General features: G+C 43.9%; 1 protein-coding gene across 1 annotated transcript in view; it reads left to right on the top strand.

The window, feature by feature from the left end:
• LOC121165336 overlaps positions 1-12,490 on the top strand; it is a 45,045-nt gene that overhangs the window by 13,105 nt on the left and 19,450 nt on the right. The window contains exons 4-5 of the mRNA XM_040994043.1: positions 8,532-8,701; positions 10,938-11,032. Coding sequence (XP_040849977.1) covers positions 8,532-8,701; positions 10,938-11,032 — 265 coding nt within the window. The remainder of the gene's footprint in view (positions 1-8,531; positions 8,702-10,937; positions 11,033-12,490) is intronic.

The following is a 12,490-nucleotide window of genomic DNA, read 5'->3' as shown; positions in this document are numbered from 1 at the left end:
ATCTGCAAGAATACTACAGGCCCCATGACTTCGAGGAGCTATTGGGTAGACATCACAGGGCAAAATCTGCATGACTTTTGCTGCCCAAATTCTGCTTTCATGAGACAAGACTGTCTTGGGACACATGTGACAGACACGAGCAGACTGTATGGTTCATGCCACATGACTATCACTCCAGCAAATGCTTGAAAAAGGACTGCTGGATCAGTAGCTTAAAGCTGTAGTTCCTGGAGAAATAGTTAGCAAGTTTCCAGTGAAGTGGTACCAGACAAATCCCCAAATCTGTTGGTGGGTGGATTGTTGTTTACTAAGAAATTTGCTCAGCTGATGAGCTCCAAAACTCTCACTGAAAGTTCTCAGAGTCAGACTTTAATCTTGGCTGCTACATTTGTAGGAAAAAACCCCACCAACAACTAGACCAGACTCTAGAATAAAGAGGCACTGTTTTGGGATTTACAGATCTTTCTGGAGGCAGCAGACAAAAGGGATCTCTGTTGCCACAGGAATTGCTACCCCAGCTGCTGCCTGTGCCACCCTCATGGCCAGCTGTATGTCCGGTGTGTGCATGCCGAGGGGCCTAGCCAGCTGATGCTTTCCTTCCCTGAGAAGGTAGTATGAACAAAGTAGAGGAGCTCTTGTGCAAACCTCTAACTTGTCTCCACAAAAGACATGCTTGTTAATGTGCCACAGTGTTTTGCAGATTGGTTGACTTGGAATGCCAGCCTATCTTCAGTTCTAGTTGCTGATATTTTCAAAGGGTTCTGGACTAAGAGGGTGGTCTTACTGATTAGTCTTCTGTGTTACTGGGTGTGTCGTCTGGTTCTTGAAGCTGTTATAAAATACAGGTTTGCAAGAAGTTTTGATTACCATTAATGTTTGACTTAAAAATAAGGCTTTTTGGTGATAGAGGTGTTTCTACCCTCATACATATTAGGGCTTGTTGATGATGGTGATTTTTTTCTGCTCTCTTCATCCCTTTACCAGGCTAGACATTCATCTGAAAATGGAGCAACATTTGGGGATATCTAGCTGCTGTTGATCCACGAGTCTGATAATGTTAGGTTTTGGCTTCTTTCAGCATCCAAGTCTTTATACCTTTGTGATTTCTGGAAATGTTTGTATTAGGATTGTGAAATAGTGACCGTTTTGCCTCTTTTACGTCTCTGCTACTAAAGGAAAACTGTTAAGGAATGCCCACTTTATGGTACAACAGTGAGGCCACATGCTCAGGCCTGCAGTGTTTGAATGTTACCATACTGGATTGCTTTTCTGCATTTTTCTGATTCCTTCCATTTTTTTTCATTTCTTCTTCAGGAGATGCTTCTACCCTCTACTAGAATCCACCCATGCACACTCCTCCACCCTGATCCTAGTGCTAGTGTCTTAAGGCTTTGATCCTCAGAATGTGTCTGTGGTTGCAAGCAGTCCCTGGACCTTTCAGAGAATGCTGTTTCCGTGGTGATACTGAGATTGTGTTTGTTGATGTGTTCATATTTGCAAGATGGTGGGTGCCGGAGTCCAGCTCCAGCTGAGTTCGGAGCTCAAGAAGGGTTTGTGGAGTTGGCAATAAGATACGGACACTGTCACTTGGTGCCCTCTTGCTACAGCTCAAGAAGAAGCTGTCCTTTTTATTTACTCAGGCACATTACAAGCCTCTGCACAATCGTTTGATTGTTCTATTTTTACTTCATGACTAAGTAGGTATGCACAGATGTTTGATTATTTTTATTTCATGATGAACCAGGTGCTCTTAAAGATAATTCTGTAAGTTAATAAAAATCAGTTTCTTTAAAGCAAGCTGTTATTCATTCTTCAGAAGTAGCCACTAGGTGACAGCCAGAACTCCAAGACCAAAGCACAGATGGCTGCCTACTAATCAGTAAAACATTGCTACTATATTTCTATTTCTACAATGTACCCATTATTTAATGGGAAAATAGGTTTCAAGGGAAAAAGCATAAAAATCCAAAACAAAAGTTTCAAGTGTTAAATTCCCTTACAACTATAGGCTCTACAACCCCATAAACAATGAAACAATAATTAAAAACATATTTCTTTAATAAAGCGTCCTTAATTCCTCTAGCTAAAAATTATAAAAGTGCTTAAAACAGTTACGTTTTCTATGCTGCAAAGAAATTACAAAGGCAGGCTAGCCTTTGAGATACCAATAACTATATTTATTGCCATAGCAGGTTCAGCTCTTACTCCCATCACTTGCATTACTATTTAGGATATTTATCAAGCCCTTTCCAGAAGGTGTGCTACATGTCTGGGCCAGATTCTGAGGCAATGGTTAAGTACCCAATAAGGTGTCCAGAAATGGCATGGGCTTAATTGTGCCCCTGTGTGTAAATTGTCAAAGACCCACTCACCAAGACATTATCAGTGACATTAACTCTCAAGCTCACATCGGTTGCAAAAACCATCTCACAGGGGCACATAACAATGCTTCAATAGATTACAGAATTCTTAGTGGGGTGCTTGAGTGTCCATGCAAATGGGGGTGAGACTGTGTCAAGATGGTCAGAGAGACATCTGCTGGGCCCTGTTAAAAAGCTGGAATTTCCTCTGGGCCCTGCAAAACAGGGGAGCTGTTCTCTTCACACCTTCATGTCATCCATATTTACTGCACTGACCCCAGCAGTGGGGTAGGAAAGAATCTAGTGCCACAGAATGAATCAGGGCAGAAGTACAGAAGTACTAACCTGTACACGTGGTGAGAAATAAATAGTCATATTCCTGTAGTAAGATTTTTTATCAAACAGCATGTGTACTTTTTTTTCTAAAGTTATAACTGATGTTACATTAAAATTTACAGAGCTATGTGATCAGCACTACACAAACAATATGTTGGACAGACTCAAACCCTTAGTAGTGTCCTAGGACCCAGTGCAGTAGCCTGGTGACTGAAGTCCTCGCCTTGTACGTGTCAGGATCCCATATGGGTGCCAGTTTAATCCCAGAGGTCCCACTTCCCATCCAGCACCCTGATTGTGGCATAGGAAAGCGTTGAGGACGGCCCAAAGCCTTGGACCTGCACCTGCGTGGGAGATTCAGAACAGGCTTCTTCTTTTACTTTTTCTTTATCTTTTTCTTTCTTTCTTTCTTTCTTTTTTTTTTTTTTTTGCTTTTAAACATTTTTATTATTATCATTTTTTAAAGATTTATTTTATATTTTTTAATTCATTAATTATTTTTTGACATTCTTTACATAGTTAATTAGGGCACAAAGGCTCCAGGGCTACAGGAAAGTGGGTAAGACTATTATTTCCACAAAGTTTTAGTCATGTATATGGGGTAAAGGGGGAGGTAAAGGGAGAAGCCCCACCCAGTCTCCCACCCATCCCAGGTCCCTGATGTGGGGCATGCTCTGAGGGTCTTGCTCAGTTTGTTTTGATAGTTCAACAGTTATGAATTGCTGCCAATCTTGCCATTCCAAGCACAGTGAGGTCGCTGAAGAATCCACTGGTTGACATAGTCCATCTTAGTGTCTCCATTTGCCCAGTTTTTCACTGCCAACATATGGCCGAGGTAGTTGACTGACTTGTTCTGACCTTTGTCTTTTCATGGTTAGGGATCTGAGTCTGGCAGTTCGATTGGGGAGATCCCTAAAGAAATTTTGTCTGAGGTGTTCCCAGACCAGATTCTTGTGTGTACTTTGCAAGTACGGGACCCGGTACAGTCTATTGCCCCAATCAGCTGGTTGTTATAATTGCTGGGTTGGTTCTGTTTCCAGCCCTGTCTTCCACTGGAACCAATGGGTATTGCAGTCCAACCTGATTCTGCCCACCACACACTCGGCCCTCACATAAACCAGTGGGAACTGTAGACTATTCAGAGCGACCCACAATAACCCCCACCAGGCCCGCCCCCATCCTGGTTCCCATGCTTGCCATTATGTGCAGCAGACTAGTCCAGTCTGTCCCACATCCCATTCAGCTCTCATACATGTCAGTGGGCATCGAAGCCTAGTTCAACCCAACCAGCCCGACTATCTAGCCCACATACATGCTGTTGGGTGCCGTTCTGTCTAGTCACCCCAACTCCTGTCCTGGTTTTCGTGCCCTCTGGTGGGAGTGGTAACCGAAGAGGGAGGCACCCACTATTTCCTTTCTATGCCACTCCCATTCCCGGATTATGCACTCTCCAGGTGGTTCTGCAGTTTAACTTGACAGAATTAGCCCCCAGTGCCAGCTTCTGCCAGCTGATGCTGCAGCAAAGCCCAAGCCTGCCGGCTTTGCCCCTTCCCTCCTTGGTTCTCATGTGTGCTGGTTGGGTGCTGTGGTCACATCCTGTACAGGTCACTTCACCTTGGCATTCCATAACGTGCACTGGTGTTTTGTGGCGACCGAACCTGGCTCGACCCACACTCTGTTCTGGTGCTCGGATTCACTAGTGGGTGATATGAACTGGTTCAGCCTGGTCTGCCCCTGACCCATGCCAAATGTATGCTGGTGTGATACTTTCCATGGCCTGTTCTGGGCTGTTTCTATCATGCTTCTTGTGCTTACCTGCAGGGACTGTGTCCTGGCAGAGGAGTTGCCCAGGTTCCTCCATCAGAACCTCTCCCAGTGCCAGATTTCGTGCTACCAGTGGTTGCATGAGCCAGCGCTATTCAGTTCACCTCCTGTCCTAGCAGGAACTGTGGCTTTTCCTGACTGGCCTTCAACCCAAGCTGGTTCTTACTGTTGGATGTTTCAGCCCAGCCATGGCTTGTCCATACCCACATACAGCTCACACATGGTTCAGTAGGGGCTGAGACCTAGCCTAGTCCGTCCCACATCTACCCTGGTCCTCCAGAGCACCAGATGGTGTTGGAGTCTAGCCCGGCTTGGTGTGTCCAGTCCCAGCCCACACTTGTGCAAAGGGAGACTACAGTCATATCCAGATCTGAATGCAGCCCCCATTCCAGCCCCCAAGCTCCTCAGTGGTAATCTCAACCCAGCTAGGGAGTCCCCTTATCTCCCCAATCGGGCCTGTTCCCAGCCATATATCACGCACATGCCAGTGGTTGCTCTGACTCAGCTTGTCATAGCCCCTCACCTGTCCCAACCCCTGCCCTAGATTCTGTGGCTTAACGTCCCTGGCTCACGTAGACCAGTAGGTACAAGAGCCCAGCTCGGCATGACCTGTGCTCCATCCTGATTTCTAATTTTGCTTGTGGGCTAAGGTTAGCCTGCCTTAGTCCTGCCCACTCCACCCTGCAGAAAAGGCTTCTTGCACCTGACTTAGGATTGGCACAGCTCTGGCTGTTGTAGCCACTTGGGAATTGAATCAGCAGATGGAAGATCTTCTTCTCTCTGTATATCTGACTTTCCAATTAAAAAAAAAAGTGTCATGTGTTCCATCTAATTCCTGCCCCCTGTCTGGCGTCTACTACCCAGTGATCTGTTTTCTGCTCCTGTCGTTTAGCATTTTCCAGAATGCTGTATTGGTGGAGTTCTGCAGCATATGACTGTCTGAATCTAGCTCCTTTCACCCCATTTAATGCACTTGGGATTCTCCTGTGTCCTCACTGCTGTATGGTATTGTGTTGTGCAGGTATCCTACAGATTCCTGTAATGAAGGACATCTGCGTCACTGTCTGGTTTGGTAGCGTGTGCAGGTTGCTCTGTGCTTGTGAATTTTCACTTTTAGGACTGGCATTGTTGGCTTAATGGTCTAATAAGCAGCAAAACTGAAGCCGGTTGTGTGGCACAGTAGTTAACATTGTCATCTGTGATGCTGGCATCCCATATGGACACTAGTTCAAGATCTGGCTGCTCCAGTTGCAATCCCGCTCCCTAATATGCCTCGGAAAGTAGTGGAAGATGGCCCAAGTGTTTGCACCCCTTATCCCATGTGGGAGACCCAGAAAAAGTTTCTGGCTCCTGGCTTCACCTTGGCCCACTTCTGGCCGTTGCAGCCATCTGGGGAATGATCCAGCATATGGAAGCTAGTTTGCTCTCTCTCTCTCTTCCTTTCCCTCTGTAACTCTGGCTTTCAAACAAATAAATAAAACCTTTTTTAAAAATGAAAAAGGGAAATAGCAAAGCTGCCTTCCAGAATGGTGGTCTCATTTTGTGTTCCCACCAGTGATGGCTGGACATCCCAGTGATTTCCCTTCCCACTTTCCCTACACTTGGTCTTGTCCATTTCTGGTGTTTGTAAAACCTTTTAAAGTATGCTGTGGTATCTGATGGTGGTTTGGTTTGTGTTTTGCCGATGACTGACGATGTTTGGGCATCTTTTCATGTCATATGTATGTTTGTCATGTGTGTTTCTTTGTTATAGTGGCTTCAAATTTTTTGCTCATTTTAAAATTTAGTTTGTTGTTATTATAATATATGTATATATATGTATATATATATACTCACACAAATTGATTGTTAATCAAGCATGTAATTTGTGATTATTTTCTCCTAGTACACATTTTGAGATTTTATGTAACAAAATAAGAATGTGTATAGAGCATTTTTGCTGTGTTGTGAAATACGATTATTATCTTTAGGGAAAGCACTTATGTTCCTGAAATAGCTTGTTTCTCCTCTCAACAGTCTGATTTTTATTTTAGAGAATGACTGACAAAGTACTTATGCTTGTATTTTTTCCAGATGTCAAAATTAACTAAAAAAAAAAAAAGCCCTTCAGATATTTTCTGAAAAAATGAATGTTGCCTTGTTACATCATACAAAACAGCATAAAAACAGTATTTTTACTGATGATAAATCAGAGCTTGGATCTGTTTGGGGTAGGAATTTGGAAAGCCTGTGTGAGCCACTATGATCTCACAGATTCCCAGTACTTAAGCTTTTCTGATAAGAATGGAGGTGAGTGTTATGAATTATTTGGGATCTTATATAATGAAATTGACATTAGGAAAATCTGTTGTGGTCAAGAAACTGATATTTCCATGTAACTAGTATGTTATGAAGTCATCCCTGAGTAAAGGACCATTCAGAGTATAAAATATACCAGCAAATTATAATGTGTACAAATAATGTGTACAAAACTCCTTTGATATTTTTGTAGGTTCCACATTACAGCTAAACTGTAAGAAACTGGACTTGTCTAGTTTTGGTATACTAATTTTTTTAAAAGATTTATTTATTTTTATTGGAAAGCCAAATATACAGAGAGGAGGAGAGACAGAGAGGAAGGTCTTCCATCTGTTGATTCACTCCCCAAGTGGCTGCAATGGCTGGAGCTGATCCAATCCAAAGCTAGGAACCTGGAGCCTCTTCCAGGTTTCCCACACAAGTGCAGGTTTTCACGGCTTTGGGCCATCCTCAGTTGCCTTCCCAGGCCACAGGCAGGGAGCTGGATGGAAAGAGGGGCCTCCGAGATTAGAACTGGCACCCGTATGGGATCATGGTGCATTCAAGGTGAGGAATTTAGCTGCTAGGCTACCGTGCTAGGCCTTAGTTTTGGTATACTATACATACACACACATACACACAATTATCCAAGAATACTACTTAAGTTCTCTACCAATTTCCATCTATGTACCTGTACAAGGCAGGATTCATACACATTTCACCCCAAATGGATGGGAAGCCAGTTATGAAGGAGAATCACAAAGCTGTGAAACAGTGCTACCATTCTCACTTGTTTTTGTCTTTTCTGGAAATTCTTTATTATTATTATTAAAATGTATGGTAATGCATAAATTATTTTTTTAGTTAACTGATAAATATTTTTTAGAATGTTTATTTGAATTTCCAGTACAGTAAATGGAAATCTTTGCAACCCATTTCAGTCTATGTTCTTTGGGAGTCTTTGATAATTCTGAAAAGTCCTGAGACCAAAACGTCTAGAGATTGCTTGGTAGAATTCAGTTGCAGCGTTGTTGGATGCTGGTGGCTGAAATGGCAGCAGCTTCGTGGTCAGAGGCTTCCGTGATTCTGTGTTCTTTAGGATGAGCTGCCTTCACAGATGCTCTGTGTTATCATGGATGATACTCAGCACTTAAAATAAACCAGGCATTTTGAGTTATGAGAAAGTGTGTTCCTTTTTCTTCTCCAAATCAGTCAGATCTGGGGGTTAAAAACATCTGATTAAAATATTTAACCTGTGAAACAGAAGCTGTACATAATATTCCTCCCTTTACTCTGCCCGCTGTCCCCACTCCAAGAAAAGAAAGGCTGCGTGAGGGCTTTTTCATTTGCCTGTAGTTGCTCGCACCAGATGGAAGGTATGGGAATCAGCAACTCTAGTTGATTTGTTAGATCGTTCCTTAGAAAAAAGTTAAATGTGTCCTTCTTGATATTATACCTGTTTAAATACGGTTTTATTCTGAGAATCAGCTGAAAACATACCACTTAATGTATTTAAAGTTTTGAATTTGATATTTTCAATGAAGAACTTTCTGAATGTGGTGTTTGCTGAGCACACCGTGGGGTCGTGAGTGACACTGGGGTCCTGCAGGTATCATCACCTGTGACTTCTCCCCTTCCCTCCCATTGCAGGTGGGGTGGGGTCATGATTAACACTGAGATCCTGCAGGCATCATCATCTGTGACGTTTCTCTCTCCTTTTTACCCTGATGGCAGGGAGGTCCAGAAAGCTGTGAACACTGCCCAGGGATTGTTTCAGAGATGGACAGAGCTCCTCCAGGACCCTTCCACAGCAACAAGAGAGGAAATCGACTGGACCACCAATGAGCTGAGGAACAACCTGCGCAGCATTGAGTGGGATTTGGAAGACCTTGATGAAACCATCAATATCCTTCTCTGGTCTGTGCGCTTGGGGCAATGATAGGTGTCTCCACACATAGATGTGCTCTTTTTTGAGCAGTCCTGCTGCTCACATCTGTGCATGACATGTTGTGAGTGGTGCAGGAAGCTGAGGTTGACAAGCCTGTAGCAGAGAGGCCATGTGCTGCAGTGATTATGACTTCAGACTCAGAGGCAGATTGCTGGTGTTTGAGTCCACCTCCACCAAGGGAAAGGATATGATATCAACTTGACACAGTGCTGTGACACTAGATGTGCAGGGATTTTCCTGCACACACCACTCAATTCTCCAGATGAGGAGGGCTGGGCATCCTACAGTTCAGCTACATTCTGATACTGTACCTGGAAATGATATCAGAGCACAGAGATTGAAGACTCAGTCCTGTGAGACTGCTTCGCTTCAGCCACTGGTCACAAGTCATCCTTAAGTTAATGCATCTACTGGAGGACACACACAGCTCAGGGGCACACACATTGCCTTCATTTATCCATTTGTTTTATACAGGATAGCCAGGTGACAGAGGCATACAGGACGAAGTAGAGGGAATGGGGATTGCTCTTCCAGCCCTGCCTAGGTGCACCACCCCACAGGAACCTCCTGTGTTCAACTCTCTGAATCCTGTCCCCTCTCCACTTAGGCACAAGTGATTACATCACTGACCACAGGGAGCAGTGATTAGTTCAACCTACATCCTCTTTCCCCTCCCAGAGGTCAGGAAGGGGTGAAGCTAGAAGTTCCAACTCTCTGACTCTGATTGGTTCCCTGGATGGAAGCTCTGAGCCTTAGTTATCTCATTAGCACAAGACTCACGTGGCAAGGGAGAGTCTAGGGATTGTGGAGCTGTGTGCTGGGAAGCAGGAGTGGGGCTGCTTGTGTGATGACGATGTCAGTGTCACAGCCACCATGCCTATTGTGTGGTTAGGGGCAAGTTGACTTTTCTGTGCCTCAGCTTTTCTTCAGTAGAAAGAGGGTGTTGAAGGCTACTATATGAAGACCTCAGAATGGTGCGGGGTGCACATTAGTGGCCATTGCTACTAGCTTCTGTTTGGAAATGTACACAGACCAGTTAGACACTGGCACTTAGAGTTCAAGTTCCTGTGTGAGAAGTGACATTACAATGTCACTGTCTGTTGGAGAGGCATCTTATACCAAGAAACTGCACTCAGGGAAAGTAGATCTATTTGGCTAATCCATGCTGTTGGCGTGCAGCTGGTCTGACTGATGAGACTGAAGCACTGTGAAAGCTGAATTGTAAATGGACTTTTTTTTCAATTGGAAAATTCTATTTATCCAAAATTTTAGATGGAAGATAAGAGTTGTATGCTGTAAGTTCTGTTTTATTTTCCTCTATGTGAGATAAAACATGAAAGGAACTGGCTTTTATCAACAGAGGTCATGTGCAGCTGATAATAAGAGTGCTTTTTAAGTAGTTAAGAGGCAAGTATATTTCCTGAAATTAGGGAACTGTGATAGGAGAGGATGTGAGATCAAAAGCAGTTTCTGGAGATGGTTCTTCCTTGGATACAGGAGGGGGGGGGAAGATTGAGAGAAATAAAGAAGTTGTGAGAAAAGGGCAGAAATTCCAACTGATAACTCCATGTTCATTCAGCAAACACTGAGAGGGAGGGTACACCATGTACCTGGTGTTCTGTCCATTACTGAGATTGGATCTGTGAAAGCAGAGGATTTGGGGTGGGGTAGGGATCAGGTATTAGCTAGTAGTAACAAGAAGTGCAGAGAACCCTGTGTGTCATGTAGGGGTATGACCAGGCTAACAATGGGATGCAGGGGCATTGAAGGCGACTGACCTTTGGAGTGTGGGAAGTTGGGTTCACATCTTAGCACAAGTACGGGGGTTTGGAATGGCAGTTGAAAAAGGCTTGCTAAAGCTGCCATGGGAAAACCAACCAGAAGTCAGAAAAGGATAGATGTGAGTACTGGCAAGTGTCAGGAAGACCTCAGCTCGCAGCATCGGATGGCCACAAATCTGTCGTGTGTCCAGTTACAGGAGCTGCATCTCTTCATTTTGGGCTCTTCTTTGGGACCAGGATGTAGCTGTAGCTGTGGGCAGGAAAGTCTGAAAGTGGTTACTGTCGAGGTGACTAATTTGCAGAACGTTTCAGTCCGATTTTGCCTACATGGGACAGACTCTGGAGATTAATGGGAAGTTGGTCGTTATGCTTTTGGTGATGAAATTACTTTGCCTTGACTTTTTGACCTACACATAGTTGAAGCAAATCCTAGAAAATTCAACCTCGATGCCACTGAACTGAGTATAAGAAAAGCCTTCATTACAAGCACGCGGCAAGTCGTCAGGGTAAGAAGTGTAATCTTTATGGGAGACCTGTGATCAGCAACTAGACGTCCTAGCATCCATCGCCGTTATTGTGAGTTAAGGGGCAGTTTGCCACATAATTCCTCTGGATGAAAGGAACAATCCCTGCTTTTCAAATGCTCAGGGTGTCTGGCTCATTTTTTAGCACAGGCAGCGAGACAGCAGAATGCCAGTTTGTGGGAGGCCTGTTCTGCCTCTTGCTTCCCAGGGCAACTGGGTTTTGCCTTTTAGTGTAGTAGTGCACTCTGTTTCTGAACAGAAGTAAGAATTGCCATCATAGGAATAATTTGGCTGTTCGATTTGGAAATTGTTTGCATTGTTGAAGCCTTTGTTGGGCTTAGCTGGCAGCCTTATGGGCCATTTAAGTGGCTTCTAGAACTGTTGTAATCACTGCTAGGGGCATTTCATGTGCAACTGTGTGACAGCCACTGAGGATTTTCTAGATCAAGGAAGCATCTATTGGAATGTAAAAAATGGTTTGTAATAATATTCTTAATTTAAATAGCTGAGAAAGAATCAGTTAACTAAAACCTATGTCTGTAAGATGTGTTTTATATTTTGGAAATGTATGGCTAAGCTCTTGGATTAGCATAATGAGATGTAAGGGAGCCAGCTGTCTTTCACATATGTACTAGAAAGCAGCTTCCTCAAATAAAAAGACTTAGGATCACACTGGTGCTAGCATTGCAGCTTTTCAAATCATCTCAGACAGGAACCTTGGTCTGTGTTTGCCAAAGATCTTATTTTTAGGATTTTTATTTATTGGGACCCAGTATGGGCTTAATGACTAAATCCTCACCTTGCAAACACCGGGATCCCATATGGACACCAGTTTGTGCCCCGGCTGTTCCACTTCCCATCCAGCTCCCTGCTTATGGCCTGGGAAAGCAGTAGAAGATGACCCAAAGTCTTGGGACTCTGCACTCATGTGGACAATTCGGAAGAAGCTCCTGGCTCCTAGTTTCGAATCAGCGCAGTGCAACCCCAGCCGTTGCAGCCAGTTGAGGGGAGTGAACCAGCAGATGAAAGATCTTTCTGTCTCTCCTTCTCAATAAATCTGATCTGCCTTTTCAATGAAAATAAAACTTTTTTCAAAAATTTATTTATTTGCTTATTTGAGAGAGACAAAAACAAGCAGGTCATGATGACTGGGCCAAGCTAAAGCCAGGAGCCTAGAGCTCAGACCAGGTCTCCCGTGTGTGACAGGGATCCAGGAATTGGAGCCATCACTGATGCCTGCAGGAAATGGGAGCAGAGCCAGTCCTTGAACCCAAGCACACTAGTATGGGATATTGGCGAGCCAGGTGGCCAGTAGGGTACACCAAGGCATTGCTCTGCCAGAATTTACATCTAGAGATTTGCCTTTGACCCATTTCAAATTCAGTTTATCCCTGAACTTGATGTTTTTCTGTTTTACTCAGGCACTGTGTTTCTATCAGA

The sequence above is a fragment of the Ochotona curzoniae genome, unplaced genomic scaffold (genome assembly GCF_017591425.1).
Source record: "Ochotona curzoniae isolate NIBS_2020 unplaced genomic scaffold, NIBS_Ocur_1.0 contig_883, whole genome shotgun sequence".
In the NCBI taxonomy this organism is placed as follows: domain Eukaryota; kingdom Metazoa; phylum Chordata; class Mammalia; order Lagomorpha; family Ochotonidae; genus Ochotona; species Ochotona curzoniae.
Note: the sequence above shows the minus strand (reverse complement) of the source record. Positions and strands in the feature narration are given on the sequence as shown.